At 44.5% G+C, this 17,689-nt stretch overlaps 2 protein-coding genes across 2 annotated transcripts in view; one reads left to right on the top strand and one right to left on the bottom strand.

Moving 5' to 3' along the window:
• The window catches only part of ARHGDIB (Rho GDP dissociation inhibitor beta), a 44,834-nt gene that overhangs the window by 19,672 nt on the left and 7,473 nt on the right, over positions 1-17,689 (bottom strand). The window lies entirely within an intron of this gene.
• On the top strand, positions 3,991-6,377 carry PDE6H (phosphodiesterase 6H). Its single transcript, XM_054272691.1, has 3 exons — positions 3,991-5,116; positions 5,386-5,426; positions 6,293-6,377. Exons 1-3 carry the CDS (start codon positions 4,977-4,979, stop codon positions 6,367-6,369), a joined length of 258 nt encoding a protein of 85 aa, XP_054128666.1. The 5' UTR covers positions 3,991-4,976; the 3' UTR covers positions 6,370-6,377.

Here is a 17,689-nt window from a genome sequence, read left to right as displayed (position 1 = left end):
TGCAGGAAGGGGCACATCACTCCTCAGGAGTGTGCTGAGGCTATGCTGCTCCTCCAGACCTTGCTGGAGCTGTGCCTGCCCAGCCCTGGTCCCACAGTGCTCCCCCCTTCCAGCCCTGGTGTGCAGACACCGCCCACGAGGGATGGCCTGATGTCACCTGGTGGCAGGGTATATCTGGAGGACAAGGGACACCTCGAGACTCTTCCTGCCCAGGCTGGAGGACGGGAGTTGAATGATTTGCAAGAGGAGCCCTTGGCACTGTGAGTGTTCCCTGGGAGCTCGAGGCAATAGCAAGGGGGGCAGGGGGATGGAAAAGGAACTGGCTGAAAAACCCAGGGGAGAGAAAAGTCCAGATAAAACTCCATGGGGGAAAAATTTGGATGTTGGTGCTTGGAGAGTGTGAACAGATCGAGTAGCTGGGAGAGGGAATTGTGATTCTGGCGTGGTTGCTTTGTTTCCTCTATCATTAGGGCAGGTGCTGCTGCAGGGTTTTGTCTCAAATCTGGCTGTACAAGCAGGGGCTGCTCAGTTCCTCATACTGAGGAACCCCTGCGCTGGACACCCCTGGGCTGGGTCTCCCTGGAACCCCCCTGGTTTGTGTCCTCAGCTGGCTGAGCCTGCTGAGAGCAGCACTGGGGGGCTGCCAGGGAGCAGATGGGACAGGCAGCTGGTGTTCCCTGCCCCAGTGCCCAGCCACACCTGCAGGGCACTGCAATGAGGAGCTCATAACATGGTGCTGTACCTCTGCTCTCACTGAATCCCTTCTCTCAACTGGGATAGTCTTTCCAGTGATCCCCACTTGGGAATATAGCTCTACTGGAAATGAGTTTCTGTCTCTTAGAGTGCACCCTCTGTCACCTGTTCTTGGTCTTAAAATTGCTGCCAGAATGAAGGATTTGAAATCCTGTGTAAGACACAGGAGCAGAAAGGGCTGAACCTGCGTGGACTTCTTCCCATCACTATGATCAGCCACCTCAAGCAATTGAGGCTGGAGCTGTGAGACTCCTCAAAGGCCCTGGATTTGATACTCCCTGACAAAAGCCTGAAAGGATGATGCAGGTGGCTCTCCTGAGGCCAAGATCTGAGCATGCAAGAAACCCATAAAGAGAATGTGAGCACAAGGATGTTTCCCTCTGGTTCCTCTCTACTCACAGAAGAGTGTCTGCATGGAGGGCCATGGCTCATGGAGGTTCTGTGTCTGACACCCTGAGGCAGTGTAAGACAAGTGCGCATGGAAGAATCTGTATTTTTGAAAGCTTTGGACAGGGGAAGATAAGTTCCTACACCAGAACGGTCTGAAAAGAGAAAAGAAGATCAAGTGATGAATCTACATTATCTGCCAGAGACATTTTCCACAGGGAGTCAGAGATTAAGGATGGAGCAGATTAAAGAGTCAGCATTCGTCAGTAGTATTCAAGCCCCTTTGAATTTAAATAAAACTAAAAGAAGGATGATTAACCTGGCCAACAACCCCGAGGTGGGATTTCTGACGCAACTGAGATAAGCCCATTAATGTGTATCAGGTATAATTAGCATTCAGATGCAAGCAAAGCTCTTACCTAGAGGATTAAGCCCTCGACTGAGCAGAAATGCTGTCAGGGGCAATTAGGTGACACCTCGTCAGAGGAGGGAGCAGAGGAAGTGCATGGCAGAGGATCTTATGCCTCGACAGTCTTTGCACCCACAGCCATCAGCTCTTGCCCAGGAGCTGTGTGCTGCTGCTGGCAGGAGCAAGGGAGCTCTGGCAGACCAGGAAACACTGGGAGAAGGCAGCAGAGCACTTGCAGAGAGCTAGAGGAGACTCAGAACCTTTGTCAAAGCCACCTGTTTGATCTGGTACCAAGGACTATCCAAGTAACCAGGTATGGTAAGACAAAAGGCTGTGAAATTCCCATGGGAAGAAGCTGCCATTGGCATTTCTATCACGTCTGTAATCCTGGGGTGCTTGTCTGGCTGTGTGTGGGGGCAGTTTTTTCCCAAGGTGTGGGAACTGGGGCAGTTTCCATGCTCTGGGGCAGGGCCCACTCCAGCATGAATGGAGTATTCTTTGACTGTAATGGTCGCAAGCAAGCCCCGCCAGCTCCATGGTGGGAAGGCACCTTGATTTCAATGGCAAGAGGAAAGATGTTATGTGGCATTAAGGTTGCTTTCCATCCTCTGTCATTTTGTAGTGATGCATGGAGAGAATTAGAAGTAAAGGGAGATTAGTAAGGAAGAAGTTAGAATTGTCCCTAATGTTAGAAATGTCCCTGGCTAAAGGTTTCATTGAGTGCTCTTTACTGAATTCATGCAGGTGAGAGTGGATGACGTGTGATTTGGGCAGATCCTTTTTCCTACCAAATCCTGGGTTATTGAATATCTGGTAAATGGATACAACTACTTCAGACTGAGGCAAAAAGAAACTTCAAGGGCCAAGTCTTCCCATTAGCTATTCCTCTGTTGAGTGAAGTTGGGGACAAAATGTGGACTCAAGGATTAAAGAGGTTTTCACCCTCAAAGGCATATTTGTGATTAAGGTAACATGCCAGTGCACAGCAGAGGTTATTGAAGCAGGGCAGGAATTCAGCAGGAGATGGAGCACAAATACATCTTTCAAGTTTTGGATGTCAGTCCTAAGGGATGGAAATCTGTTAGCTGGTTTGTTTTTTCTGTTGTACTTTTGGGAGTAGCCCTTGAGGAGGGTGCCACGTAACATGGTGCTTAAAAGTGGATGCATGTCTCTCTTAGTTCAGGAGTGGGGTCTAGCACTGAGACAGAGACCTGCTGGTAAGAATTGCATCTGAGAAAGAGACATAGTAATAGACTTTGGCACATTAGCAGACATGCTATGGAACAGCTTTCTGATGCAAAACATTTTGTTGTAAGGCAGTATCATCTGAATTCCTCCCATCCTGAGTAACAGAGAGGGACAAAATTATGTCTTTCGTTTGGAGGCAAAATGCCTTCATCTCTCAGTTTAACCCTAAAAATCTGTGAGTCAAAAGATTTCATCTCTCCTGCCAGCAGTGCAGTCCAGGTCATACCTATAACTGCACTTCCATTCTCATTCTGTTAAAGAAGAAGGTGACAGTGTTTGCCTGTCCTGCCACCATGCTGTGAGGAAAAAGAAAAAGCTGTAAATACTGGGCAACTGTTCAGGCACTGCAGAGAAGGCAGCCAAATAAGTAACTTCCAGGGTTTGAGCTGGTCCTTGTGTTTGTGGGCACAGAGTGTGCTTAGGAAGCGTTGTGTTACACGCGGGGGAATAGCATCTGTGCATTCTGCAGCTTCAGACACAACCATCTGCTGCTCCATTTGGGGCTGCTGGAACCTGTCCAGTCTCCTGCTTGGGATATTACAGCTGAGACAGAAGCCTGACCACAAGCGACAGAAGAACTAGCCTGCCTCTAGGTGCCATCATTTGGAGCCATCCTACTGCCACCACAGATGGAAAGATGCTCTGGATGAAGTATTTCCAGAATGTCACAGATACAGAAATATGGCTCTTCACCTTACATGGATGTGGAAGTGACACAGGAGGATTGCTCAGATGATCTTTCTCCTTGTATATAAGGATTTGCTTTCCAATGCTCTGGCTATTTCAGGATAAAGGAATGAACTGTCTTTAGAATAAGGAAAGAAATCTTTGATGACATTTATAGTTCTGAGATTAGAAGTCCAGAGTGCCACGGCAGGTGATGTTGGGGATTAAGCCAGAGTACTATGGTGACCTAATGAGATTAGTCTTTAGAACCAAATCCTGAAGTTAATTCCATCAGCGATTACATCACCTGGAGATAGGAGATATATAACAGTCATGGGGAAAACGTGACTTCAAGGAAGAAAGAAAGAAGTTACATTTATTTTTATCCATAATTGCACTTGTTCAGACCATTATATTACTAATGGCATACTAATTAGCACAAAATTTGATGAAGGGCTGGTTGCTTCCCTTTGGGCACTGGTGAGAGTTATAGCTGTCCTCTCTGGGAAGGGAGCAAAAGGCTCAGAGTGCAGCAGTTCTGCTGTCTAAGACAGGAGACATGTCTCCCAAACAGAAATTGCTCCTTGATAACTATTTATCCTCTGTGGAGTTTGGGTCATGTACAGTGTGGTGAAGTGGGGTCAGCACATGTAATATAATGCTCAAAAAATACCAAAGTGGGCATATCCTGGGCAAAGTTACAGGCTTTATTCCTCTAAATCCTGAGAAATTTGTGAAATAAACTTCTGCCTAAAAGGTAGTCTCCAGTGTGATGCCTTAGCCTTCTGCATAATCTTGCAACAATCTTGTGCTATTTCCCGTGAGTTTGGTATTGACAAATGTTGGGCCCTAATTGCAGCTCCCCGCAGACAAAGGATCCTTCCAGCCCAGTGTCCCACATCCATCAGTGTTCCAAAGGTAATGCTTAGGCACAAGTATGAGAACAGGTGAAGAATGTCATGGTGATTCCCAAGGACAGGATATTTCTCTAAGCCATACATGAGTCTTCATGGCTCCTGTAGTAGTCATGTCCTGAAGCAGTAAGCAAAAACCTCAGCAATACTATTCCAAAGCTAGCTATTAAAAAACTCCAGCATTGGCATTAAACTTCCAGTTTTACCTAAATTATGGGGCAAGCTTCTGCAGCAACTTGTCTCCAAGACTGCAACTGTGTTTGAGGCAAGAGGAGGTGTTAGTCTCCATGGCTCTGCAAGACATTGCACCACAGGGTAAATGTCTTTTTGGCCTTAGCTCAAGTGCTCTTTGTTTGGCATCTTAATTCCAGCATGCCAGATGAAAGGCAGCGCTACCCTGCCTAATTTGTACTCATTACAATCTTTCTTTATCTTTAATACCATTATCTTTAATCCTGTCACAATTATATTTTCCATACTTCTGTCATCTGACTACTGATACCTAGAAGAGATAAGCAGAGCGTTGTGCCAGTCCTTGCTGTTATCTTGCAGACAGAGGGATCTGAGAGAGGCCCGTGCCAGCTGCCCACAGCCCAGCGATGAGCGAGACCCCGGCCGCCAACCTCAACACGGGCGATGCTCCCACCGGCCCCACCACACCGCGCAAGGGGCCCCCCAAGTTCAAGCAGAGGCAGACAAGGCAGTTCAAGAGCAAGCCCCCCAAAAAAGGAGTAAGAGGGTAAGGGAATTGTGGAGAGAAAAGAAACCATGCTAGTTGAGTCGCTCCCCACTGCTACATTGTGCTTCTGTGCATCGTCCCTTGGGCAAGGAGATGGCTTCCCCTGCGCCCTCGGCTCTCCAGCCTGGAGCTGCTTCTCTTCTGCTCCTCTTCTGTTCCTCTTCTGCTCCCTACCCACAATTCTTATTCCTTGGCTGGGGGCTTAGGGCATCTCCCTTTTCCCTGCTGCTGCCCCAAACTCACTCCTTACCTGCTCTTTTCTCTCCTAGGTTTGGAGATGACATCCCAGGCATGGAGGGGCTGGGCACAGGTAAGCTCTGCAGGATGTTGTCGTGCCCTGCTTTAACACTAGCGTAGACAAACTTGATCATGGGAGAGGATTCTGGGGTGCCTCTCTTTCCCTGCCTGTCTGCAGCTCTCAGGGTCACCATTGAAGACTAGGTCTGCCTGCCCAAGCTGCCACATTCATGCTTATACACTATGTGAAGAAAAGACTATTTATGTATGTTTCAGCTTCAGACTACCTACACTGGGCTGCAGAAGTGCTTGTTTGTTTTCTGCTAATACCCCGGCTAAGAATTTCAGCAGCATGAGATTCTCAAATAAATGCTAAATGCTAAGCTATTAATACCAAAAAATCACAGAAACTGAATCCCAGATGGTCAAGTGTTTGTGTTGTCATCAGAATCCTAATTTTAAGAATTTTATGTACCCATCTGGGATTGAGAAGCATGCATTGGATGAGCTGTAGCCAGTCAGAAGTTTGAAGTTTTGATGAAGAGAGAGTTATAGATCCTGAATATTGTAGGCCAAATTATTCAGCATCTGATCTAAAACTGCACATGTCTTCAAGGAGATCACAGTTTGGCTACAGGTAATTTATAAGAACAGGAGAAACCACATAACTGGAATTAACTTTTACACCAGTTTACCTAGTCACTGAAGAGACTAGGAACTGCTGGCTTGCTTTTGCTCACAGAGAGAAAGTACACTGATTTGGTTTGGTCTGACAGGTAGTACCAGATTGGAAATGCTCATCTGCCCATTTAACCTTCAAAGGGAATCTCATTTTTGTTAATGTTTCCTGAGCAAATCAGCCTTTCCATTAATAAAAAAATAAATCCAAGGAGCGCATTGGGCTACAGGAACACATTTGTCATTTTCCCTCTTTTGCAGATATCACCGTGATTTGCCCATGGGAAGCTTTCAGCCATCTGGAACTGCACGAGCTGGCCCAGTTCGGGATCATCTAAGGTGTCAGCATCTCTGCTGGTGTCACCTGGTGACTCCACAGATCCCAGCATGGTCTTTACCACCTTTGACACTTACTTTTGGCCCTTGCATCCGCTTGCTTATGGGCAGGGTGGTTTTGTAAGAGCTAGTTATGAGAAACTTAACTTTGCAGGTTAATTTGGCAAAGTTATTTGGGACCCTGAGCAGACCTCATGTTCCATGTGATGAAACTACTGAAAAATGTCTTAATGTCTCCCTGCACCATATTCTTTCTTCTCTCACTGTCATAGGTCTTCAATGTTTATGGCGATATGGGGAGGCTGTATCTGAACTTTTTTCCTGATTAGCTGAGATATTGTGTGCATGTATGTCCAGACATAATTAAATCAGCCTGTTCTGTTTTCTTCCTTCCCTCCCTTTCTTCAGCTTTCTATATAGAATTTCCATGGGTAGGTCCCCGTGTTATTTGGGCCACCAATTATTTGCTCAGAGTACATCTGTAGAGAGCAGCATTAGAGTCACACCAGTCCAGACATTAGGCTGTTTTCCATAGGAGATCCTTCCCCAGCGGCTTCCATAAGGAACGTGCTGCTAAGATTTACCTCATCAGCAAATGGGGAAAAGGGCTTGCAAATGCTGTCTCTGCTGTGCTGCCCACAGGCTATGAACCATGAGAGTCTGGCTGTTCTCATAATGTTAAATGAAAATGTGTGCATCTGAGATCAATAGCTAAGTGAATTAATCCTATTATTCATTCCTTTGTGGCTGCTCTTCCAAAGAAGCAGCCCTCCAAATGATGCTGCATTTCCTCTCCTTTGATGGGAAGCCCTGTGTGACACCTGTCCCCATGCCAATACATATTTACATGAGACATTTGCTCCCCAGGACATGCTTGCTGCTTATTAAGACAGAGAATCCTTATGATCTGTCACCAGGCTGCGCCAGCAGTCCTGCCACATGCAGCAGAAAATGATATTGCAGTAATTGCTCTCTCTTCCCTGTATTTAGCATAGGACAAGTCTCCCTTCACCCTGCCCCTCGTAAGTAGGAAGGCTTTTCTTTCTTCACTCCCTGGCAATTTCAGGCTCTGGAGCTTGTTTGGACAAGCAGGCAAGCGGTGTCCTCAGAGAGAAGTAAGAGCAGAGCAGGCGGAGAGGCAGGGGAAGGGCAGGATGTGTACATTCGGGCAAGCACAGAGAAATCCACTTAACCCCATCGATCTGTGTCTGCTGCTCTCTGGCAGTGAGTGCTGCCGAGTGGTGAGGCACCCACAGCCACTCAAACGTTCAGGGAAGGCACCGAGATCCCCGGGCATTAGGGAAGGGCTTTTGGCTTGTTTGCAGGCAAGGAGCAAGTTTGTGGTAGCTACATAGTATTCATAAGAGGAGGTGGAATTTTTAGTCATTGCTTTTAGCTTAAGAAGCCTCATTGCATAAGAACTGCCTTCCCCTATCTTATCTTTCCTAGGCTGAACATGTTCATGGGAGCAAGGAGTGATTGTGGGGAGGAGAGCAGATCCTGTCTAAACGATTGATCCCCACGCAAAAAGCATTGCTATAAATCCATGGCTGTGCCATAGATATCTGCTACTGTTATTCCAGAAATAAAAGCTCGCAGTTTTCAGTTAAAATATAGCTGGGGCACCAAAGCTAAAGGGAATGAATTCCTGTTGGCAGACCAGAGTACAGCCTTTATTATCCAGCCCTGCTGCCATTAAACGCAGCAGCGAGCGTGGAGCGTTCAGAGCCGCAGCAGCATCGCAGCGCAGAGCCCTGTACCACTTAGCTAATTGCAGCCGCAGCTATTTCCTTGGCCAGAGGCACTCTGTCCTTTCCACCTGCTTCCAGCTTCTCCTGCCTTTCTCACCTTTTAATGCTTTTCTTCTTTCCCTAAGTGTGCTTTATATAAATGACCTTTTATTTAGCTTTTACTATAGGGAACTGATTTCTTTTTTTTCAAGCTCCTGTACTAGCTCTCTCCTTCTGCATTTAAATGTGAATGCTTGTATGGCAATACTCTCATGCTCTCCCTCCCATTAGGCCATCCTGTTACATATGATCCTTTTTCCACCTTCTCAGTCTGTCCTCTTCTCTCTGGGAAAAGACCCATTAGATCCAGTTTTAAATCTTTCAAGCTGGCTGCCTCTATTTTAGTTGAGTTTTCCCCCTTTTAAACTCGACAAAAACAAGAGAAGGAAATTCTAATTCATCATTTTGCTCCCTTTTCATCCCAGACCTTGGGAAAACAGTCCACAGACAGTGAGATACCTTGTCAGAAAAAACTGGGGTAAAAGCAAAATTCTCCTTAGTCCAGGGATTGAGGTTTTAGCAAATCAGGTCCTGGTGTAGTTCCCCACCTGATTGCCACAGCCCCAGTTCCCATCAGAGAACTTCCCCATTCTCCTTCCCAGAGGAGTCCAGCAGGAATGCACACACAACCCAGTTCTCATACCTAGCTGATGAGCTGTATCAGAAGACGGGTGTTTTGAGCCAACACAGTTTGTTAGTTATTTTAAAAATAATTTCTATTCATTAATAGGAATCACATTCATTCCTTTACTTGTAAGGAATTTTGAGGTTTAGAAGAAGAGTCTTAAAACACACTCATGGCTGCTTTTTCTGAGGTTCTGAGTTTTTTCTAATGAGCCATAATTCCTGAAACTTCCATTTTTCAGTGAGAGATGGCTATGGTGCAAGAAAGCAAATGTGTTAAAGCAGCTTGTGGAAGGACTTCACTCTATATGCATTGTAATACATTATTCTCTGTTATTTTACTATAAAAACATGTCAAAAGGAATAAAAATTAATAAAAAATGTTTTAAAAATCTTAAGAATGTAGTCTGACTTGCTTACAAAATATAGCCAGGGAAAGGCAGATGACAGCTTTTCTTTCTGAAATCCTTTCCTTTCCTGGGGAAAGCCCTGAAAGTCACTTATCATGTCTCATTAGAGAAAAACAGCTATTTATCTCCAAACAATAGGCAATAAAGACTGACTGTGATATCATCTGAGAAGCAGTTTTTTCCTGAGTGATGACTGGTATATTCTCCCAAAAGTGTTGCACATGGTTTCCTTCAGGCTGAAATCTTTTGGCCAGCTACATCTTCTAGGACTCAGTGCCAATGAATGTCAGCATGTTTTCTACCCTATAGCAAAGAATTGCTGAGATGTGAATGCTACTTAGTTCCTTCTCAGTGCCATGGCTGCCAGACAGAGCTGCAAACACTCATCCCCTCTTGCTTCTTTCTGTTGCTGGACTTTCTAGGTGTCCATAGGGGCTTCAAGTTGGTCAAGTGCAACTGCCTTCTTGTGTTATGCTGTCAAATCTCAGCCTTGGAAGTGTTTTCTTTCATGCCATCTTTGGAGTTTTTTCCTTGCAACTCGTTACTGGGTGTCCAATTGAAGGTCTTTTGTCTTTTGAATGTTCTCTGTCCTGTGAGATACAAATATGAGTTGTGCAGAACTCCCTTTGTGAGAGCTTTTTACAAAACCCTTCCCAACCACATTTTGAAAGCCAGAAAAACATCTTCTCATGTATTTATGTCTACTTAATGCCATAACCAAATTGTGAGTCCCATCCTCACTGACCCCAGTTTCTGACTAGTGAAAAAGTTAATTAAACCCATATCTCTGCAAGAAAAGAAGAATGAACGTTAGGGAAAGTGAGAAGCACTTGTCTTGCTTCCCTTTCCCCTCGTCACACCCCCTCCTTCCAGTCTAAATCACCTCAGGAATCTCAGTTTAAAATAAAAAAAAAAAAAAAAAAAAAAAAAAAAAAAAAAAAAAACCGCCCCCCCCACAAACCCTCAGAGTAAGTTGGATACTTCAGGAGACCTGAAGAGCACTAGTGCAAAATTACCATCCTCCAGCAGTTTTCAAATCAGCATCTCACTCAGTATCAAGCCACTGTCACATTTTCCTATGGTATTGATCAATAAGGTGTAGGCTAAAAAATGTACCCTGGTAATATCAGTCTGTGTTTTGTGGGGGACTTTTCTATTTCATAAATGGGATTTTGAGAGTTAGTTAGGTAAATTAAGAGTACCCAACATCCATTCTTCACTCCACTCTTCAATACTTGATTTTTCAGAGTACTTAACATTTTATCTTGAAGTTTAAAATGCAGCTGTCATTAGTTGTGGTTGCTGCTGTAAGTACTCATTAGTGAGTCTTATTTTCTCTGAGTCAGATCTCACTCAGACAGTAAGATCCAGGGCCTCAGCTTGGAGATCTGAGGAACAAGAAGTCTATGTTTGAGAGCATTTATGTAATGCTCCATAGCGTGGGCAGGTTATCCCAGCCAGCAGTCTGTTTCAGCATCACCACACCACTGTGATGCAAATCTAGACAGATTTGAAAACAAAACAAAAAAAAAAAGACAGAACATAAGATTATGCAATTAAAATAAAAGATCGTATCACATGCTTATAAATGTGCTCTGCTCTGGAATTTCCTCATACCAGACTGCTTAACTTTGAGGCCTTATTCCCAATCCCCATAGGGCTGCCAGGGCTGTTGGAGCTGGGATCAGCTCAGTACCCTAATGTTAGGCACCTGCACCTCCAAAGTTTGTCCTGACAGCCCAAGGCAGGGAGCATTTATGGCTCTGAGCCTTTTCCACACCAACTGTGACCCACCTGGAGGGAGTGGGGTGGCTGAAGCCTCTGTGCAGGGGGGAAATAACGATTGGATTGAATTCTGTCACTTTCAACTTACCTTTAGCATGTGCTCTGACATTTTATGTTGTTCCTCTTCTTGAAGTTTAGCATAACTATGGTGAGAATTTTTGTGTTGCTGCTCCTGCTGGGTGAAAAGAATACCTTCTCTATCAAAGCCTTCAGGAATTTTCAAACACATTCTTGCCTCTGGCGTTTTTCTGAGGGCCTCTCACATTCCTGAGGCTGTAAATGAAGTGGCTGAGCATAGCAATCAGCAGCACATCCTCCACAAACAACAGGCTGCCCAGATGTCAGAGCAGACCAGGGATGTGACAGAAATAGATGAACTACACTACCCTGTGAAGGGTAGGACTTTAGACAGGGGGACAGTGGGAATGAAGAATGCTTTTGGTACCCTGAGACCTTGGTCAGGAGAGTGGTCAGCACAGGAAAAGTCCACAGGAAGGAAGGAAGGATACCTTCAAAAACATGGAGAACACAGATAAGGACTGTGGTGAAGCCCCAGAAAGCTGCTTTGCCCTCGCTCTGTGCCACACAGGGAGGGTGTAGCAGCTGGCCAAGGAGCACTTGCAGGAGTTCTGAGCCTGTTATAATGCTGAAGAAGAGCATCCACACAAGACAAAAATAATTTATAAAGCACTGAGCAAGCTGAACTCAGTCCCTTACAAGAGACCTTGCTCTCTCTGGGAGGCTGTGCCTGCACAACCACCCAGGAAGGAAGAGAGCTTGGAGAAGAAGACACCAAAGTGTGGGAGCTCCAGACTACCACCACAGTGACCCTGTGATCATGGGTGACAGAGTAGGGGAGCAGGAGTAACATCAGTGGAAAATCTTTGTCTTGTGCTATTAGGAGAACTTGATAAACCTGTGTTTTACTTCCCCTCACCTCTGGACAGGACACCAAAAGGAGCAACAGATAGAAATGCTAGGATCATTAAAACCCCCACCCACCACTGAGGGCTGCTGGAACACATCTCTTGGAAGCATGACCTAGGCAGGTTTGCAGGGACTGGAAGCATGACCTAGGCAGGTTTACAGGGACTGGAAGCATGACCTAGGCAGGTTTACAGGGGCTGTAGAGGGGCACACAGGCTATAGGCAGATGGAAGGCAAGGCCAATTCCTCAGCCCTACAGAGGTTTCTGCCCCACCAGTGACCTATTGCTTGATCAAAACACCACATTGGTTTCTCTAGGCACAGGGAGAAGGCAAATGCATTTGCTCATCTCACAAGAGCTATCTGGATTCAAGCCAGCTCAAATCTGTATCACGCAGACAGCTGCTGGCATGGGCATAGCAATCTTGCATCTGTCTGCACCAGGGAACTGGCTGCAGGTCTGACAGTAAGGGAAGCAAAATAACAGAAGGACAACCATGTGGAAAACAATAAGTTGTATTAGATCTGGCTTTAGCAACTGCAGTTTTACCAGCAATGTTCCCTGGGACCAGGGTCTTTCCATGCTAGGCACTTTGTAAGTACACTACTGTGAACTAGTGAATTAGTTATAACCCTGGTCTCCAAGCAAGGGCATTACTCCAGCCTGAGGATGCTGAACTTCACTAATAAGGGGGCACTGCAAAGATGCAGCTCAGGCAGTCTTGAAAATGTCAGTTCCTAGCCAGGTCACCTACAGACAGCTGGGATGAGGAACACACCGATGGAGGCACTGGGGAAAATCCTTTCAAACACAAATCTGAAGCTAGATGATCTGGTAAGCACCAGTCTCAGACAAGAGCAGAGAGAAAGCAAGTCAACAATTACATTGGAATGAAATATGGTCAGCAAAGGAGGCAATTTTGAACTAAAGCTGCCTGTACAGAAAGAGTACCACAAGAAGCTATATTGTGATAAATCTGAGAGGATCTTAACACCATTGCATCCCCATCCACAAAGCTCCATTCAGTTCCAGGATTTTGAGGGCAAAAGCTGATAAACTGTTCTGTATTTTGAACTTATGTAGAAGGGGGATGAAGAGTAAACAAAAATGAAGAAAGGAGGAGTTAGGATTCCACAGGAATCAGGGAAATTGCTCCAGCATGCACAGCCCCCTGAAAGAGTCAGGTGGAATTATGATTCCCACCTGGAGGTAGCTGTGGGGCATAGATAACAAAAGAGGATAAATATTAGCAAGGATGAAACAAGGAAGAACTGTCTGAAAATAACATCAAATTATTAACTAGCTGTTATCAAGAAATCCTGACAAATACCTTCCTTGGGAAAACATGGTCCCCATGGGAACTGGAAAGGCTCTGATAGTCAGTACATGTGTGACTGTGTTGTAGAAAGCACCCAAGAATCCCCTGCAGAGAACATCTGGTACAGAACAGGCGTAGTTCCTGCAGGAGTCACACCAGGCCAGCTCCACTGCTGCTGTCTCTCAAGCTGTACTCTAGTGATGTATAGAAAGTTTGCTTTTCATATGAAACTCTTGCTCAGCCGTTACAATATCAAAGCTACATACATAGGAAGCTCTGTTTAGCAGCCATCTGTGAGCTTCTGATAGCAAGACAAAGTGAGATGCTGGGTTCTCAGCTGCTGAAAAATAAATATGAAAAAACCAGCAAAAATCTCAAGCTCAAAACAGAGAACATGGAAGCACACAAGACATTTTCATTTCATTCTTCAGTGAGAACTACTTCTTTTGGAAAATACAGTAAGATTTTTGTTCCATATCCTACCATCAGTGCCAGGTTTCTCACTTTGGAAGGCATAACATGCACTGCATTGTGTGTGATGCTATGATATGCAATATATTTTTCTTTGCTTCAGTCTAGAACCATTTCCCTGAAATGTGGAATAAAGCTTTGAAGCTTTATCCCAGCCATGTAAACTTTTTGCATTCATTCATAGTAATGCCTAATCCCATTTTAATCTTAATAAGCTCTTTAGTGCAATAATATCCTATGGCATTAAGGCATACAGCTTAATTCCTTGAATTAAAGCCAGGATTCTCTTTGGAGTTTTTGCACTGACTTCCATAAGCTTAGGATCAGGTCAACCTCCAAAAAATCCTCCAACCTGCTGCAAACCTGTGAACTGTCTGATTGAAAAGACTTTATGATTTTATATTCTCTTACAGCAGCTTTTGTATGTGTATAAAATTTGCACTCATAAGAATTCCAGAACTTCCAGCAGCATTTAACCAGAATAATTAGCTGCCCTAATGACAAGATGCTGTTGATAAACTCTTCAGGAAGAAATATTTCCTTACCCTCATGTCCCAGCCCAGGGCTGATACAGTGATAGAACATGAGGAGCTTGGAGCCTTTGGGTGCCTACATTCAGAAGAACATTATTTCTTGATCACTCTAAATGAACTGGATTCCCAAGTTCCTTCAGACAAAAATGATAGAGACAAATTTAATATTAACTAAATTGCAAACAGGAGGAAGTTGTTTGTTGCTAGTTTTAATTATTTAGTTACAGAGGAAATTTTAAATCACATCTTTCAAAGGTCTGAGAAAAATCATACTGTGGGAGCCACCTGGAATTTCTCTCTGAACCTCAAATAAATGTCCCAAGTATTCCCAATAGTACAAATCCTCTGGCTTGCTTTCAAACTGTAATTGTGGCTGGGAGCTACATAACAGTGCAAAATCCATTCTCTGCCCTTCCCATGTCTTCACTTTGACTTTACTTAAAAATCTGTATCATAGGCACTTCAGTCCCTTGAGCTTTGTGACAAGGCACTGAATGTACACAGAGAGGATAAATGAGTCCAAAGCTTGGACACAAATCCAAGTCAAGGGGGTTGCTGCTCACTGACTGGGTTAGAGAAGGTGACCTCTTTGGCTGCTCCAATTGTCCAATAACATACAGTTCACACTGGCTTGGGCTTGCACATATCTCTGCAAGCAGCAAGCTCAGAGCACAAGAGCAACTCATTGCTGCAGCTCAGCTGCTGAACAGTACTCAGTAACAAAAGCAGTTTTATTATTTTTCATCAAAGGTCCTTAAACCCTCTTTAGTTTACTAAAGAGATGGTCAAAAGGCCATTTGGTCAGACCCAGAATTGTCTTCATGGGAACTGTTTCTGATAGGAGATGAGTATTTCTTATATGCAGCAGAAAAGTAAAATCATATCTGGTGGCTGGTTTGGCAATTTCAGATAAGAACCCCATTGCTAATTTCTCACAGAGGCAATAATGAAACTCAGAAACAATTTTCCACATGATCTGTGCCCTGTAGATCTTCAAACCAAGAGTGTGTGACAGGAAGGGAGATAGATATGCTGAGGGTAACATCTGTGGCCCAAGCATTTTAGAGCTCTTGTGCAGAACCACTGGAGAAGCTTTCAAGTCAGAACTGTCCAGGGTGTCACTAGGATGATGCCAGCTGTGTTTGACAGGCTAATACCCATGCTTACCCACTGATGCACAGGTGGGATTCCATGAGCAAGAACTGGGTTTGAATGCAATAACCTGTATTGGAAGAACAGAGATTGGCATGTATGTTAAACCAATGCCACTGAGCCTGACACAGGCACTGCAAATTTTCTAGTCTATTGATATAGAACAGGCAAAATAGGTCTTCATTGCTGCATGCTGTGTGTCTGATTTAAATAAGAAATGTGCAGAAAAGCACAAGAATCAAAAGTCTCCACCAAATCAGAAAAAAGGTCCTTCAGACCCAGTACTTTGTCTCCAGCTGTAGCAAAGGACAAGATACAAATTACATATATCACAGGATGTCACTAACATATCTGATAGCTTCCAGTGATTTGCACTCAAGGACATCCTGAGCCAAAGATGATGTCTTTGTGTACAATAGCACTTGGTAAATTTTTCCTTCATGATGCAGTAGAGACACTTTCTGAGCCTATAGACACTTTTACTATCTATGGTACCTTTAGTTAAGGAGTTCACACAATAAACCCTCACACCTAAAAAAAAAGAAATTAATAGATCTGTGGCCTTTTTCTCTCAGAATGCATAAAAACCCCCAACTTGTTTTACTTGATGCTATCTGCAAGTTTCCTCAGTGCTTCCCCTGGAAGAGACAAGAGTACTATATTGACAAAAGTAACCTATTCCTATTAATTTTGGTACTCGCAGGAAGAGGATGTTGTGGTGATTCATTTTTTGGCCAGTGGTAGTCAACTGCAATTGCTGGGTTCCAATTAGAATATTGTTACTTGAAAACTATTAAAACTCCATCTTATTTCTTACCTAGAGAGGTTAGGACACCACCTGTATTTAAATACGGGGGGAGGATGTTTTTTCTTTTAAGTCAGTGTTACTTAGGAGCAGCATTTAAAGAATTCAGATAGGACATGGTGAAGATAAGTAGAAGCTATTGGAAGTTGGTTAAGTAAATTTCCTGTTGGGCAGATAAAATAATCTTTACAATTACTGTGTTCTAGCAGTAGTTTCAAGATTAAAAAAATACACTTCACAGCTATTCTCTACACACAGGATCAGAGCAACAGCTGCTGAAAATCGATCTTATTTCCATAAGTCACCATGCATTTACTGCAGCTGGTCACAACACTGGCTTTCTGGGTCCTTGGTAGAAGCTCATGTGATCTTGTGTGCACTGTTTCAAGGAACTGTGTTTTCTTCCAGCAAGTGGTCTCTTTCCACATTTTAGTTTTGAGGCATCACCACTCCAAGTGTCAACCTCCTGCTTCTCCAGAGTGATGGCAGCTGATCCCAGCAGTAAAACCATCCAGGCTAATTGAAGCAATGGGGATGAGGCCTTTACTGTGGAAAGAGACATAAAGCTCTTAGCCTTCATTAAATAATTGGCAAGAAAGAACATTTTAGAGAAGATGAGGTAGCTGTTGGTTTAACATTTTAGCCATCTATGGCAAACCAGAGAAGACTGCCTCATGCTCACTAATACCTTAACTGAGCATATTGCATCTTTTGGGTTACTCAAAGCAAAGCAAAGGTGGGGAATTATTGCCTCAGGAAAGCTGGCAGGACACACCTAGGGCAGAAACTGGGTGATCAACCCAGCAGGTAGGGTCCACACTTGATATAGCAGAAGCACAGGGAGTACTGCAGATTCCCAAGGGATTCAAAACAGAGAGATGCTACTAACATATTAATAGTAAATAATGTTTCCTTAACAAGAGGATATCCAGGACACCCCTGTTGCCTCAGAGCAAAGTCCAGCTGCAGAAGCAAGGCCATGTTTTGGATTTGCAGTCAGTAGCAGCCTGCACAGACTGTGGCAGGAGCTCCTGTTCCAGTGCTAGGTGTGGGAGGGAGCACCCTCCCCAATCCTCCAGCCCATGCCCTGTACTCAGCTGCCTCCTTTCAGCTCCCTTTGGAGCATGGTGGCAGTGGCTGCCAAACATGTCCTGCTCTGGTGGGGCTGCCAGTGTGCTTGTACAGGCTCTGCCTGCTGCTCCTCCAGGGGTTCCTGTGCCTGCCTTCCCCTCTGCACAGTGCTGGGCACTCAGCTCCTGGCCATGCCAGACTTCAGGAGATGCCAGCACAGACTGTCCTTATTGAGGATGCAGCCTTGTATGGTCAGTAATGTCTGTGGTGTATTGGAGCTATAAATACAGAAAATAAGGGTGACTTTGGTATGTTTTCCCACTTAAATTTTTGTTGGACTTTTTAGAGCCAGAAATATCAGAAAGCTCCTTTAATGACAGTGGCATCCTTTAAGAGTCTCTGCAAAAACTGAGCCCTAAAACCTCTGCCTTACTA

The sequence above is a fragment of the Melozone crissalis genome, unplaced genomic scaffold (assembly GCF_028551555.1).
Source record: "Melozone crissalis strain CALT ecotype California unplaced genomic scaffold, PUWL_Pcris_2 ptg000004l_1, whole genome shotgun sequence".
Lineage (NCBI taxonomy): Eukaryota > Metazoa > Chordata > Aves > Passeriformes > Passerellidae > Melozone > Melozone crissalis.
Note: the sequence above shows the minus strand (reverse complement) of the source record. Positions and strands in the feature narration are given on the sequence as shown.